This window comes from Rhinolophus sinicus, linkage group LG01 (assembly GCF_036562045.2).
Source record: "Rhinolophus sinicus isolate RSC01 linkage group LG01, ASM3656204v1, whole genome shotgun sequence".
Classification (NCBI taxonomy): Eukaryota; Metazoa; Chordata; class Mammalia; order Chiroptera; family Rhinolophidae; genus Rhinolophus; species Rhinolophus sinicus.
In genome coordinates, this window is record NC_133751.1 from 98,935,476 (window position 1) to 98,949,396 (window position 13,921).

Sequence of the window (13,921 nt, forward strand, 5' to 3'; positions counted from 1 at the left end):
GCTTATTCATTTGCTTGTTATTCCTCGAGTTTGAAATCTAGGTCTGTCATAGAAAAATGAGAAGTGACAGATAAGCTAAAAGTAAAAAAAATGATCCCATCACCAATTCCATCACCCACAGGTTAATTCTTTTAAAAATGCCTCCTTCTCTTTTTCTTTTCTTTCTCATACAAATACACATATGTTTTATTTTACTCTTCTGAAGCCTGCTTTTCTCATTAAACACAAACATCTTTATATGTCCTTCATCATATTTAATGGATGCAAAGAGTTCTACTGCATAAATGTGAAATACTTTGAATATACCCTGGACAGAGACTGGATTCTTTACTATCAAGTTCCTAATCACTCCAGATAATTTGGGAATTCATCTTAGAATCTGATACATGTAATGACAAGGAAAACTAAGTCAGAAATAGGCAATTTATAGATTTTGTTTTACATATGTGTCTTTTCTTTCCACCATGTCTGGTCAGTAGATGTCCACAGTCTAGCATTTTGTATCTATCAGAGCCCAGCAATGTGCCAAGACTCAGTTTGGAGGAAAATGGCTGGATATACTGGGGGCAATTTTTAAGGAGTGGGAACACAAAAACCACAGCAATAATTTTAGTGCTTTGTCTACTATTACAAAGCTCTTTCACGATATTATTTCACTATATCCTCATTATAAACTACAAAGATTTAAAACAGTGTTTCTTATATTTCAGTCATTTGAGTAGGTAATTCACAAGCTTTGTCATATCTCCACAGCACCTCTGCTATTAGTTGCTTAATATGTTTCTTTAAATCAACTCACTTTTAAAATTTGAACCTAACCTTTTCTGCAGCAGTAATACAAGTCTTGGACTTGACATGTTATTTATTTTTTTCCTAATACATATTTAAATAAATAAAGTTCCCCCCTTGTGCCACTGATGCCTTTCATGCCACATGCCACCCACGGGCACACTTTGGTATAAAAGGGAGCACGTTCCTGCAGCATGTTGGAAACAGCCCTGGCCTGAAAACCGGGAGACTTGTTAGGAGGCCTTGCCCTGCCCCTCACAGGGGTGTGACTTGGCCCAATCACTGACCCTCTCTGAGCCTGTTTCCGCATCTACAGATTAGCGTCCTGACACCTGTCTTGCAGCCTCGGGACTGATGTGAAGAGCAAACAAAGTCATGAACACTGAAGCCTGTTGGCAAGCAAACGGGACCTATACACATATGACTTTGTAATAGATGACCTGGCATAAGAGTAAAGTGCTTCACTCAGCCACACTCATCTGGCAGCTCCTAATGGTGAGGCTCTGTGTCCGATACAAAGACAAGTCAGACGAGTCCATGGGCCACCCCATCACATACACTGAATGCTGTAGGAAAGATGCAGGCAACAAATGCTAGAGAACCGTGACCTCAATACTGACTGCACATTGAAGTCACCAGGAGAGTTTTGTTCTCTTAATCGATTTTGTTCTTTAGAGCAGTTTTAAGTTCACTGTAAAATTGAGGGGAGATACAAAGATTTCCCGTATAACCCCTCCCCCTGTTATTAACATCCCTCATCAAAAGGGTACACCTGTTACAGCTGACACAGGACTATTATCCAAGGCCCACTGTTTACATTATAGGTCACTCTCAGTGTCGTACCTTTTATGTTGTACATTCAAATGTACAATGACATGTATCCACATTTATAGCAACATACAGAGTAGTTTCACTGCCTAAAATTCCTCTGTGCCCCACCTGTTGAATCCTCCCTCCCTGCAACCCCGGGCGACCACCAATCTTCTTACTGTCTCCATAGTTGCGCCTTTTCCAGAATGTCATGTGGTTGGAATCATACTATGTACATCGTATGTCATACATACTATGTATATTATACATAGCATGCAGACTTCTCAGATTGGCTTCTTTCACTTAGTAATATGCATTTGAGTTTCCTCCATGTGTTTTTACACTCAATGGCTCGTTTCTTTATAGCCCTGAATAATATTCCATAGCCCTGGAATATTGTGAATAATATTCCATTTACTAAATAACATTCCATTGACGTACCATGGTTTATTTAGCCATTCACCTACAAAGGACATCTTGGTTGTCTCCAGGTTTTGGCAATTATGAATAAAGCTGCTATAAACAGTCTTGTGCGGGTTTTTGTGTGGACATAAGTTTTCACCTCCTTTGGGTGAATACCAAAGAGGATAATTGCTGAATCCTATGTTAAGAATGTGTTTAGTTTGGCAAGAAACTGCCAAATGGCTTTCCAAAGTGGCTGTACCACGTTGTATTCCCACTGGGAATGGATGAGAGTTCCTGTTGCTCTACATCCTCACCAGCATCCGGTGTCGTCAGAGTTCTGGATTTGGGCCATGGCATGTCATTGTTGTTTCATTTGCGTTTCCCTGATAGCATAGGATGTGGAGCATCTCTTCATATGTTTATTTGCCATCTATATATCTCCTTTGGTGAGGTGTTTGTTAAAGTCTTTGGCCCGCTTGGAGAGCTTTTAAAACTCTCCCTGGTCATCCCCAGGATAGTGTCCAACTCCTGTGTGTAGGACCTGGGCCCCAAAGGGCCCACACTTAGAAGGCCCTGCACTCGCTTTAATGCTCTGCTTTGCTGTCTTAAAATTCTTAATAGTTTTTGAACAACAGCCCCTGCATTTTCATTTGGCACTGGGCCTTACAAATTGTATAGCTGGTCCTACCCAATGACTCTGTTTGGTCTGGGGAGCACCTGGGTGTCAGAAGTTTTAAAAGCCCACAAGTGATTCTAATCTGCAGCCAGGGTTAGAAATTTCTGCTCAACCTCAGCATGACTGACATTTTGGACTGGATAATTCTTTGTGGTGGGGGCTGTTCTGTGCATTGTGGGATATGTAACAGCACCCCTGGCCTCCACTCACTAGCACCGCCCCTTAGTGTGACAACCAAAAATGTCTCCAGACACTGCCAAATGTGCCCTGGGGGACAAAATTGCCCCTGGTTGAACCACAGCTCTAAAAAAAAAAAGAGGGGAAGCAATCTGGTCAGGCTTGGATGATTAAATCCATTTTGTGTGGAACTGGAAAACTAGCTATTTCAACTGACATTACAAGAAAGGGTATCTTCTTTCAGTATCAGAAAGGTTGACAGCTTTCTGTTCCTTTGTGACATGTGCAAGGCTTTGGGGGCAAGTTTTAGAATTTACCTTAGATTAAAATTAAACAGGTGTTTGCTAAATAGCTACTAAGTTGCTCTGAGAAAAGGGATTGTATCAAAGACTATGCCACACACAAAAAAAGAGAGTAAGGGAGGGAGGAAAGGACGAAGGGAGGGAGAGAGAGAGAGCAACAACCTGAGAGTCAAGAATTTACAGGCATCCAGGGCTATCATTTTCTCTAGATCACATTTCTTTCTACTCAAGTCGGCTCAGACCAATAGGGCTGCTAAATCATGCTCTAACAAAAATTATCTGAAGATCTTAAAATATTCTCCAATAACAAAGTGGATGTTTGCCAGGCCCTTTAAGTCAGTCAAGAGGCTGAGGCATAAGGTAAAAAATAAGAGCTTTCCTGCTGGGAAGAGGACAAAATGTACCAGAAAACAGGACCACCCTCGTAATGCTTGCCCACAAAGTTAAAGTAGGGCAAAGGATGCAAATTGCTCGGGTTAGCTTTAAAATCGACATAGAAATCAAATCCACAATGCTTCTATCTTTTTGAAAAGTGACTAATGTGGCTTTTCATCCTTCCTTCTTGGACGCACTGTTCTATCCCCAGGGAGACTCCTGTGAATCCTGCCCTCAGAGAAAATTGTCTGAAATTGTGCACTAATGGTTTGAAACCCTGAGAATGTTCATTATGTTGTCTCTGTCGTGCGCCTGGAGTTTGGTTTCAGAACAAATGTATTAAAGAGCAAATATAGGCTGGCGGTTAGTTTTCTTACTGAACTGCTGAGATAGATGAATATGTGAGACGTCTACATGTATCCATGTAAAGTTTATTTTATCAGAAGGTGCTTTTTTATTCTTTCTATATCAGCTCATTATTATAGGAAAAAAAGCAATCCATAACTCATCTATATTATTAAAAATCAATATACACAGAGAGTGCCAAAAAAAGTATACACATTTTAAGAAAGGAAAAAAAACTATATTAAAATTGTAATAATATATACCGATAACAGAAGACGCATACAAGTCACATTTGACCTCCACAATTACAAGAGGTGCTCAAAGTCATTATCATCAGCTTCATTTTAATACCGTTTTTTCCTTTCTTAAAATGTGTGTACATTTTTTTTGGCACCCTCTCTATATACGTATAATTGTATACTTTTTCAACATCGTTAAAAATGGTAATTAAAGAAAGTATAGCAGGCCCTCGGATAATATCATGTCATTCAACATCGTTTTGTTACAATGTTGACAGATACCATAGGATACCTTGTTTTATATCAACTAGTCCATGGTAAAATCGGTTGCGTTCTATGTCGTTTTGCTTAAAGCCTCGGAACCTACTGACGGCGTTAAATAGGGTCTTACGGTGTATGTGACGCTTCCTTACTCACTGTCGTGCCCGCACCACGTGTGCGCGTCTGCCCTGCGTACCAGCCTCTCTCTGAGCCACTTGCAATGATATCCTATCTCATTTAAGACTCACTTCCACTCCCAAATCATAACCAGTGTTAGTTTAAGTCCAGTGTCTGCTGTCTGCTCATTCATTTCGCGCGGAGAAATTCCAGACTGAGAAAAGTGTGGGCGCCTTGCCCAAGTGTCCGAGCCAGGGTTATGAGCCAGATCTGTCTACATTCAATCCCATGCTGCCTGTCATTGTCATCGTTGCTTGTTTTCTGATAACGTGGTAAACACCAAACGCCCATTCTTGGAGTTGCTTTTATAATCTATCATATCTGAATATCTACTGATAGATGTAGACTTGCATTCTATAAAATTGAATAGCTATTATATTAGGTTGGTGCAAAAGTCATTGTGGTTTTTGCAATTATTTTTAACCTTTTAAACCACAAAGACTTTTGCACCAATCTAATACATACACTGATGCTGCATTGCTGCACTATGACATTTTGGTGGTGGCAGAATCATTTCTGGGCTTTAGAATGGATGACAGCTGTGCTCGACAAGCTAGAGCCTTATCCGTTGACTTCTAGGTTTGAGCAATTGTGAGTCTGAATTTATTGTGAACTGCAGGTCCCTGGGGCACACACTCTCTAAAGTGTCTTCCCTCCTTCACCTGCTGGCTTGGCAGACTGCATCTGTCAGGTGTATGCCAGGCGGCAAGCTCAGTGGCACTCAGAGATGTGCTAAACAGAACCCATCGGGCTATAGTGTATGCAGAAGTCTAATATTTCACAATAATTTATCACAGAACTGAAATACCAGGCAGAGCAGAAGCATGCTCAGAAAAGAGCCAGATGTAATTAAGTATCACTGGATTGAAGACCCCAGTCACTCTCTTCCTCTCTACTCCAAGGCATGGGGACTCCATATACGAGCTATGAATATGCCAACTGCATATATAAGCATGTTATGTGTATTTTGGGGCTCCTGCCTAAGATGCCTGTTATATATCGGAAGATTAAATGTATGCACTGACAATTAAAACCTAATATAAGAAAGGTTGCTGAGCTGAAAAGAAAACCAATATGCTCCCTGACAGGATATGCTGAGGTGAAACTCATCGTGTAATGCTGTCTGTCTTTCCAAAGTAAATCTCTTTTTACTCTGGGATAAAAATTGCAGAGATTGCAAAAACACACGTCTTTCAGTCCCAATGTCACAGCCCAGTGGGGCAGATTTTTTTTTTCTTAAATGGAGTTCTCATTAGATGACATAGTAAGCCCCCCAGAGCCCACCAGACTGACGGTGCCTGCGGGACACGGCCAGCTGCCCACAGGATGAGGCAGTCTTTTGGAGCCTCCTGTCACTTTTCTATTTGAAGATACAGGTTTGAGTGTGAGGTTCTAATACCTAAGTGAGAACATAAAGCAGTTTGAGTCTAACACCATCTGGAAAGCCTGAGGAGGTTCGCATTATCTTCACACCTGCCACAGAGAAGAAAAATCAACTCTGATTTTGAGAACGAACTGAAGCCATTTAGGTCTTGCTGGAATTACTCCCCCAGCAGCCCTGGTAGAGTATACCAGTCTTCCCTCTTTACATGTTCCCTTTAAAGAGACTGTTGGAAAGAAATCCAACCCTGAAAGTACCAAGCGAAGCTGCACCCACAGCCCTCTCCCAGTAAGTCACTGAGGGAGCATCCTGCAAACATGCCAACATACCTGCAAACTGTCTGAGAGAAGTTACATCAACTCAGTGTTCCAGGCGGCAGAGATGAGAACCAGACCCCTAACAGTTATGCACGCGAATCACCACCCCCTTTCTCCTTTGCAGATCACCAGACTGGGGCCTTGGGACTTGCAGTATCAAGCTCATTACACAAAGGCACACTCTAAGCACCGTTGTTCTAGATGGCATTTAAAAAAAAAAAAAAAAGGAATTACATGGACTCAATTCTTGCCCTCCAGAGTTTAGAATTTGTCCATCCTTCTTCCTGTCCTTGGAGTTATACATTGGCTTAAATGATACATGTTATGAAAGATTTGATTGCTGCATGTAATGCGAACCTACTGGGCTTATTACAATGAGTGAACTTAAGAAGAAAGGTATTTTATTTATAGCACCACTGTATCACAATTTAATTTCCTTTTTGCCATGGCAACATGAGGCAGCATGAACAAATTCTGCATTGGTGGAATCTCACCAATAAAACATATTTAGAATTCTGCTGGGGTGGGGGGATAGCTGATAAACTCTGTCTACCTGAAAGCAATACAAATTCTTAACTAAAAATTCCAATCAAACAAATTATATGGTCTGCCAAGAAAAGAAGGAGGTGTAATATTTGGCTGGGTTCAATGCGGGAGGGGGGGTGCTTTATTTGTTTCTTGTAGGATTCACTTTAACCCTGCTGTGTTCTCAGCTATCATCGTAAGGCTCTCCTCTGAGATTTAATGCCCAAAGTACCAGGACAGTCATGCATGACATTTTCCTTTTCACCAGACTCTCTCAAAACCAGCAAGGCTCCGCCTGCTCAGTGTGGGTCTCTGAATGGTCACTCTGGGGGTTGGAGGTGGTGGTATTTATAATGACAGTTGACCCTTGAACAACACTGGTTTCAACAGTGCAGTCCACTCATGCGTGGATATTTTTCAATAAATATCTGTACTGTTTTCAATCTGCAGTTGGGAGTCCACAGATGTGGAGGGCTGAATATGTATTAATCTATACCATTTTATATAGGGGACTAAGCATCAGTGAATTTTGGTACCCACAGGGGTCCTGGAAGCAATCCCCAACAGATACAGAGGGACAACTTAAGTTTGGAGGGAGTCAGAAATTACACAGGGATTTTCAATTGTCCAGTGTTGTTTGAAGGTCGACTGTACTTTATTTTCCTCCTATTCTACTAAATTCTCGAATAGCTTTGAGTTCAGGAAAGAAAACTGTTGCATAAAGTAACAATAGTGTGGTGTCACACCTTGCAGAGTATATTATCTGAGCGCCAGTTGAATTTTGCCTACATTACAAAGATTGTGTGTAAAACAATATCATGTGTGTCTATATTCTATTACCTCAACCTCGACATACTTTACAGGAACTTTCATTGGTTTAAAAACAGCCAGAATATCTACCTGAAGCTTAAAATGAGTGGCATTTTACTACAAACCATCCTCAATTTCCTAATTAGTTTATCCAAGTTTTCCAACCCTAATAATTCCATCTCATATTTTGAGACCTTATAATTTTAGTATAGAAGATGCCATCCAAGGAGGCCTAAGGAAGCACTTATGTTATAACTAATGTATGGTTACAATGTTGTTTTGAACTTGGGGGTGGATTCTGGAATGTAAACACATGCGGCTTCAGTGGCACATCCTCTGTGTTTTATTTCAGATGCAGCCAGTGGGCGACTTGCCCCACGTTTGATTTGTGAGAGGCTCATGTTATACTCAGCCCAGAGAGGTTAACTGTAGTGTGAGTAGGTGAGAAAATCCTGCACCCACTGTCAGCTAGTGCAGGTTGGGGTGCTAGGCTCGTACGTCTTTTTAAACTATCAACCAAAACTGAGGTCATTTCTTTCAAACACAAGAATATAATTTTTCCATGGTAGTGAAAACTGAAAAGCCTAAAGATAAAAGCATCTCTGATTCACCCACAACCAAAGAATGTAAACTAAATAAAGACAAGGTTTGAATAGAACTATTGAGAAATAAAAATGTCAAGTTAGCCTTTCATGCTTGGATTTACAAAACGCGTGATAATTTGTCAAAGCTGGATTTTCCATAAGACAGAAATTTGTTCCTGAACCCAGAGTACAACTCTGAGGACCGAGAAGAAACGAGACAAAATGGGATCCTACCATTATGGTAAGACACACCAAGGCGAAGAGTCCAGTTGCTCTCCAGGCATCACGTGGAAATGATGGTTTTTTCCCCATGTAGCTCATGTTTACCTGTTTAAGTAGGAAAAAATTGGTTTTAACATTAATGAGTTCTGATGACAATCATTTTTAAAATATGTGTTTCTCTTCTTTAAACAAAGTGGTAGATATTTTTAATAGAAATGTGCTATAATACCATAATACCCTCGGGGGCTACTGAAGTATGCAGAACCCTTTTACTCCAGAGCCTCCCAGAGTGGTGCTTTTGTGAATCTAATGCACTAGCTATGATAATTCAAGGCCAAACTGACAGTTGCCTGGAAATAAAGCAGATAACAAGCTGGTTAAAATAGTAAACTTAATATTATATGTAATATGAAACTGGTACACTCGGCTCTAAGTATGAGGTATGACCAAACAATATGGTGAATGTTTAAACAAAAGAAACTTATTACAGTGAAAGACACATTGTCATTAATCCCCCTCAAAATACTCCCCCTCTCTTTAAACACACTTATCCCATCCTTCTTGCCACTTTCTGAAGCAGTTCTAGAAGTTCTCTTTTGTGAGTGTCTTTAATTGTGCTGTCATGGCTGCCTCCATGTCCTGAATTATTTTGGCTTTGGGGAAGACCCAGAAGTTGCATGGTGCCAGATCCGGTGAATAAGGTGGATGAGGACACACTGTAATATTTTTATTTGACAGAAATTGCAGCACCAGAAGCAATGTGTGACACAGAGTTGATGTCATGATGGAGGATGATTTGCAGCACACTTTAAAACACACCTTCTCTCAACCGTAGCTCACACCCGACTGACTGCACTGAACAAATTGAAACTTGTCTCACACTGTTACTAAGGCTCAATGCGCCATTTCCCTTATTGAAGATCCCTGCCTTTCCGTTGGATGACGCTTGGCAGCAACATTCACCATAGTTCTTGATCACAATGGAAAGGCTCTGTGTCACCCATCACTTCTGGTACAGCAATTTCTGTCAAATAAAAACATTACAGAGTGTTCTCATCCACTTTATTCACTGGATCTGGCACCGTGCGACTTCTGGCTCTTCCCCAAAGTCAAAATGACTGTGAAAGGTAAATGTTTTGAATCAATTCAGGACGTCGAGGCAGCCATGACAGCGCAACTAAAGACACTCACGAAAGAGGACTTTCAGCACTGCTTCAGAAAGTGGCAAGAACAATGGGATAAGTGTGTTCAAAGCAAGAGGGAGTATTTTGAGGGGGATTCATGGCAATGTGTCTTTTACTGTAATAATTTTTTTTTAATTTAAACATTCACTGTATTTTTTGGTCACACCTTGTATATCTCCACAATTGATCTACATGTTAACATGAAGATATGTGAACATATGTGTATGTGTGTTCCCCTCATTTCCCTGAAGTTTTTTCCTATATTCAAAATATTGCCTATTTCTATATCCTAAATATTCTTTTTTCTATATTCTAAATGGTTAGTGTTATCAGAAGTCTAAACACCTGCTGAATAAAATATTGTCCTGTCTTGGAAATAGGACACAACACTAGTGGGAATTACACTGGTCAATAAAAAAGAGAAATTAAAGCTCCCTTATTCCATCCCTCCACTTATATTTTAGTTTATCTATGTATTCTTTACCTTGGTTCAAAACCAAACTGAAAGTGGTTCCACCTTCTCCATGAGGCTACCCTCAAAAAAATGTTTTAAATAAAATCCATTAAGAGAAAAAATGCGGCATCACCACCACACCACCCATTCATAAATGTAAATTCATTCACGATGAAGCTCTCGTTTCAAATCTTACTCTACACACAGTGCTCTGCAGGGCTGTGAGTGCAACGAGACGCCTCAGACCTGCTTTGTGATAATGATGACGTGTCAGCATCTACCGTGATGTGGTGACATCTGTATGTTCACCTGCACTCCTCTCCCCCCTGCCAGGTGGGCAGCAGGCTGAAGACTCCCAAATTACCCATCTGGCTGTGCAACATCAGTGGAAATTACAGTGTCCTTTTTAGCACAAACAGGCAGCTCTTATCAGACTGGAAAATGGAGCATCTCTTTGATCTGTACTTTTACAGCGGCCAGCCCTCGCAGAAGAAGCCTGCGCGTCTTACAATAGGTGAGCGTTTCAGCCCCTGACGGCTGTGTGCTTTAATGTGCTCCAAGAGATGGGCTGCAGCGTTTAACAGCTGTGTGGGTATTCATGCTCGGTCTGCAGGAAAATGCTTAGGCTTCATTTCTGAAATGAAACCAACTCAGGAACCCCATGGGCCGAAACCCCAGGACTGTAACCTGGGAATTCCAAACGTGCCGCAAATAAAAGCAGAGGATTAGAAGTAGCACAAAGGAACAAACAACCTCTAGGTTAGAGAAAAAACATAAGGTGTAGTCAAATTTCCAAAAAGCCTTCTCCAGGGTCTTTTATTTTTTAGCACAAGGCATTTAATGCCTAAGGAAAGAACTGGAAAAACAAATGGGTTAGGGGGGAAGGGGGTTTCAAGTGGCCAAGTCAATCCCACAATCGAACATTAAATGATCATCCAGTGACATAAGTAACCAAACTGATGGTGCATTTCTGTTTAGATTAGTTCAAAAAGCATTTATGAGGGCCTACTAAGTGCAGGCGCTGTGCTTGACACCAAGAAAGCAATGAACTAAGGCACAGTCCCTACAAACCTTAGGAGGGTCCAGTCCAATGGGAAAAGCAGACAACCACAGGGGTCATTTCATTTCAATTTCAACCACATTTATTTTTTAACTCATAAGGAGAAAAGACTAACCATAAGAGGTCTTTAAACACTGGCCCTTTGGACAAGGGAATAAGAGTGATGAGACCGGAAGTCTGTCTCCATACCTTGGCTTCACCGATGGAGCCTTGTTGATTTGATGTGTGACTCTGCATTTAGCATCCCAGGCCTGGCATTAAGCTTTTTCATTATTCTGACTAAATCTGGAAAAGTAGCTTAGTGACGGTTTTATCTATGAAGCTCCTAATTCTTTTTCTTTAATAATGAGAACTATATATTAGCAAATTTAATTTAGTGGGACATTGACAATATGTTCTTTAAAATATATTATCATTTCTACTTGACTGTCTTCTTTGAGTAAAGCATCATTTTTTAATTAGCTCACATGCATCCCAAACATTCAGTTCTGGGTGCTGTTTTGAAAGCTTTGCATATATTATCTCATTACATTCTCCCTACAGTCATGAGATAGATACTATGATATCTCCTTTTACATAGAGGAAACTCAGGTGGCCAGTAACTCATTACTAATTAAGTAAATGAGGCTGAGAGATGTTAAGTACCTTATCAAACATCATATTGGAACAAATATGGGCCTTGAACCCAGTTCTTGACTATCTCACTAGAATTCCTCACCCTTTACCCCAAAATGCAAATGCACCCTTAGAAGCATTGAGAGGTGATAGCTCCCCTCTTCTCCTGTTTTTCCTGACACCGTCATCCAGTGACCTACACCTGGCTCTATGTGTCACGTCATGGTGTTGGACCATGCATTACAATACTGAATGTGACTTATCAATATTCATGTTCCAAAATACACAACGACCCAGCTTACCACACATTTGTTTTTTATGGGGCGTTTCTACATCCCATCCCTCTCTGCTTAACCAGTTCTAGGAACACAACTTGCTAAGCCCAACTCCTGCCCACCCATCCTGTTTACCTTCCTTCCTGGCTTCCTCTGGGATGGTGTACATAGGCTGGGGTCTAAATGCCAGCTGTTCCTCCCTCAGATACTCACTCCCATCACTGGGAAAGGAATCAACGTGACGATGAACACAGACCAGGAAGACGGTTTTCTCCAGTGGAGATGGTAATCAGAACCAAGTGGAGAGAGGCCACCATCAACTGGAATGGAACGGTTCCATTTTTCTAAAGAGAAAGCCAGGATGTGCAATGAAGGCTGAAGGATCAGAACTGCTGGAATGCAAAGCTTACGCTGGGGGAGACCATGTCACCTCTCCATTCCTCATTCATGAGCCCCACAGAAAAACCCCATTAGCCATTTTTTCTCCTTTTTATTGTTCTTGTTGTTGTTACTTGTCTCTGTTAAGCCCTCTGCAGTTGCTTTCAGTGGAGAAGCATAGGCCCTTCCAGTAGGGTCTGCAAGGTATACCCTCTGTACTCACATAGACTGGTTCCTTCATTGTATCCAAAAGAGAAAAGGAAGTCTCTTTCCTGCATGTTATTTCCAAAGTAGTCTTTTCTAGGTGTGATTCTCCCTGAGGATGACGGAAGAGGGCAGCTGGCTTTCATTTGGGGATGAAGTCATTGCTAATGTAGCGTCAGATTTTTAGTTATGGCAAGAACTCAAGCCTTCTCAAAGACTTCCTGGTATGGAGAGCGTTCCTTTCCAAGGTCACATTTCATGTGCCCACATTAGCACGTTCTTGTCATTAAAATAGTAAATGGGCTTCTTCAGGCTTGAGCTTGAAGCGGGGGCTATTCCTGGTAGGCTGGCAGCTCTAGCAGCTGAATTGTGGGTTCAAGTAGTCATAGCAGTGCTATTATGTTTGTTTCTTTTCTTTATAAGCTGGATATAAATCTGTAGACAGATAAACTGAGAAAGAAGTCTGATTCCTAGATAAAACTACATTATATATAAAAATAAAACCTCTTATGTCATTGTTCAAAGGGGAAACAATTCTTTTTAGAATGTGATCTTTCCCTGTCCTGTTGAATGCCTCCACTTTTGCTGAGCAAATACACAGAGGAAGACACATATTCTTTCTAAAGAAGCACATGGGAACCACCTAGACCCTTTTTTCTCCCTGCCCCATTAGTCTGCCAACTCACATACTTAGAACTTTGTATTCACAAGCCAAAGTTTAGTATACAAAGAACAACTTTTCTGCACCCATTTTCCAAGTTAATTTGTTAATGCATTTTCATTTGGCTCAAGGAAAACTGTTTTAATAAGGAGCACACAGAAAATGAAACCTCAAGGTGAATAATAAATTATGTCAAAAGAGAAAGCCAATTTGGCTTGGATCGTTGATTCCAGTGTCTTTATCACTGGTGTTTTCATTTGGGATTTTAAACACATTGGACAAATGAGTGGGTCCCTACAGACCCTCATCTCATTTGGTCTTAGTCTTGGCAATATTGTGCTTTTTCTGAGGTGTCACCCTTTTTTTGTTTTACAGGCGCTGAGTTATTTCTATCTGAGTGTTTCTTTTGGAGTCAACTGCTGGGAAGCTCAGAGCCCCATGAGAAACCATAGCAAGTGCATCAGCCAGAAAGCTCCTGGACACAAGTGAGAGATCTCACTGCAAATGTCCCACACAAGGACATCCCTTTCTAATAGGGATGGTCCTGCTAGGGGTCCATGATTCTCTTAGATCAGTCATGACTAAGCACAGGATATGTGACCCTGTAGAAGGAAAAAGGGCAGGATGACTTGTGTAGACAACCAGCAGCGTTGTCTGGCAGTGGATTAGTTCTTACAAAGGCATTTTTTAAATTG

At 41.0% G+C, this 13,921-nt stretch overlaps 1 protein-coding gene across 1 annotated transcript in view; it reads left to right on the top strand.

The window, feature by feature from the left end:
• MINDY4B (MINDY family member 4B) overlaps positions 1–13,400 on the top strand; it is a 34,015-nt gene extending 20,615 nt beyond the window's left edge. Inside the window, exons 11-12 of the mRNA XM_019748820.2 lie at positions 10,367–10,547; positions 12,189–13,400. Of these exons, the coding sequence (XP_019604379.2) occupies positions 10,367–10,547; positions 12,189–12,331 (324 nt within the window). The 3' untranslated portion in view covers positions 12,332–13,400. The remainder of the gene's footprint in view (positions 1–10,366; positions 10,548–12,188) is intronic.
• The last annotated feature ends 521 nt before the right edge of the window (positions 13,401–13,921 follow it).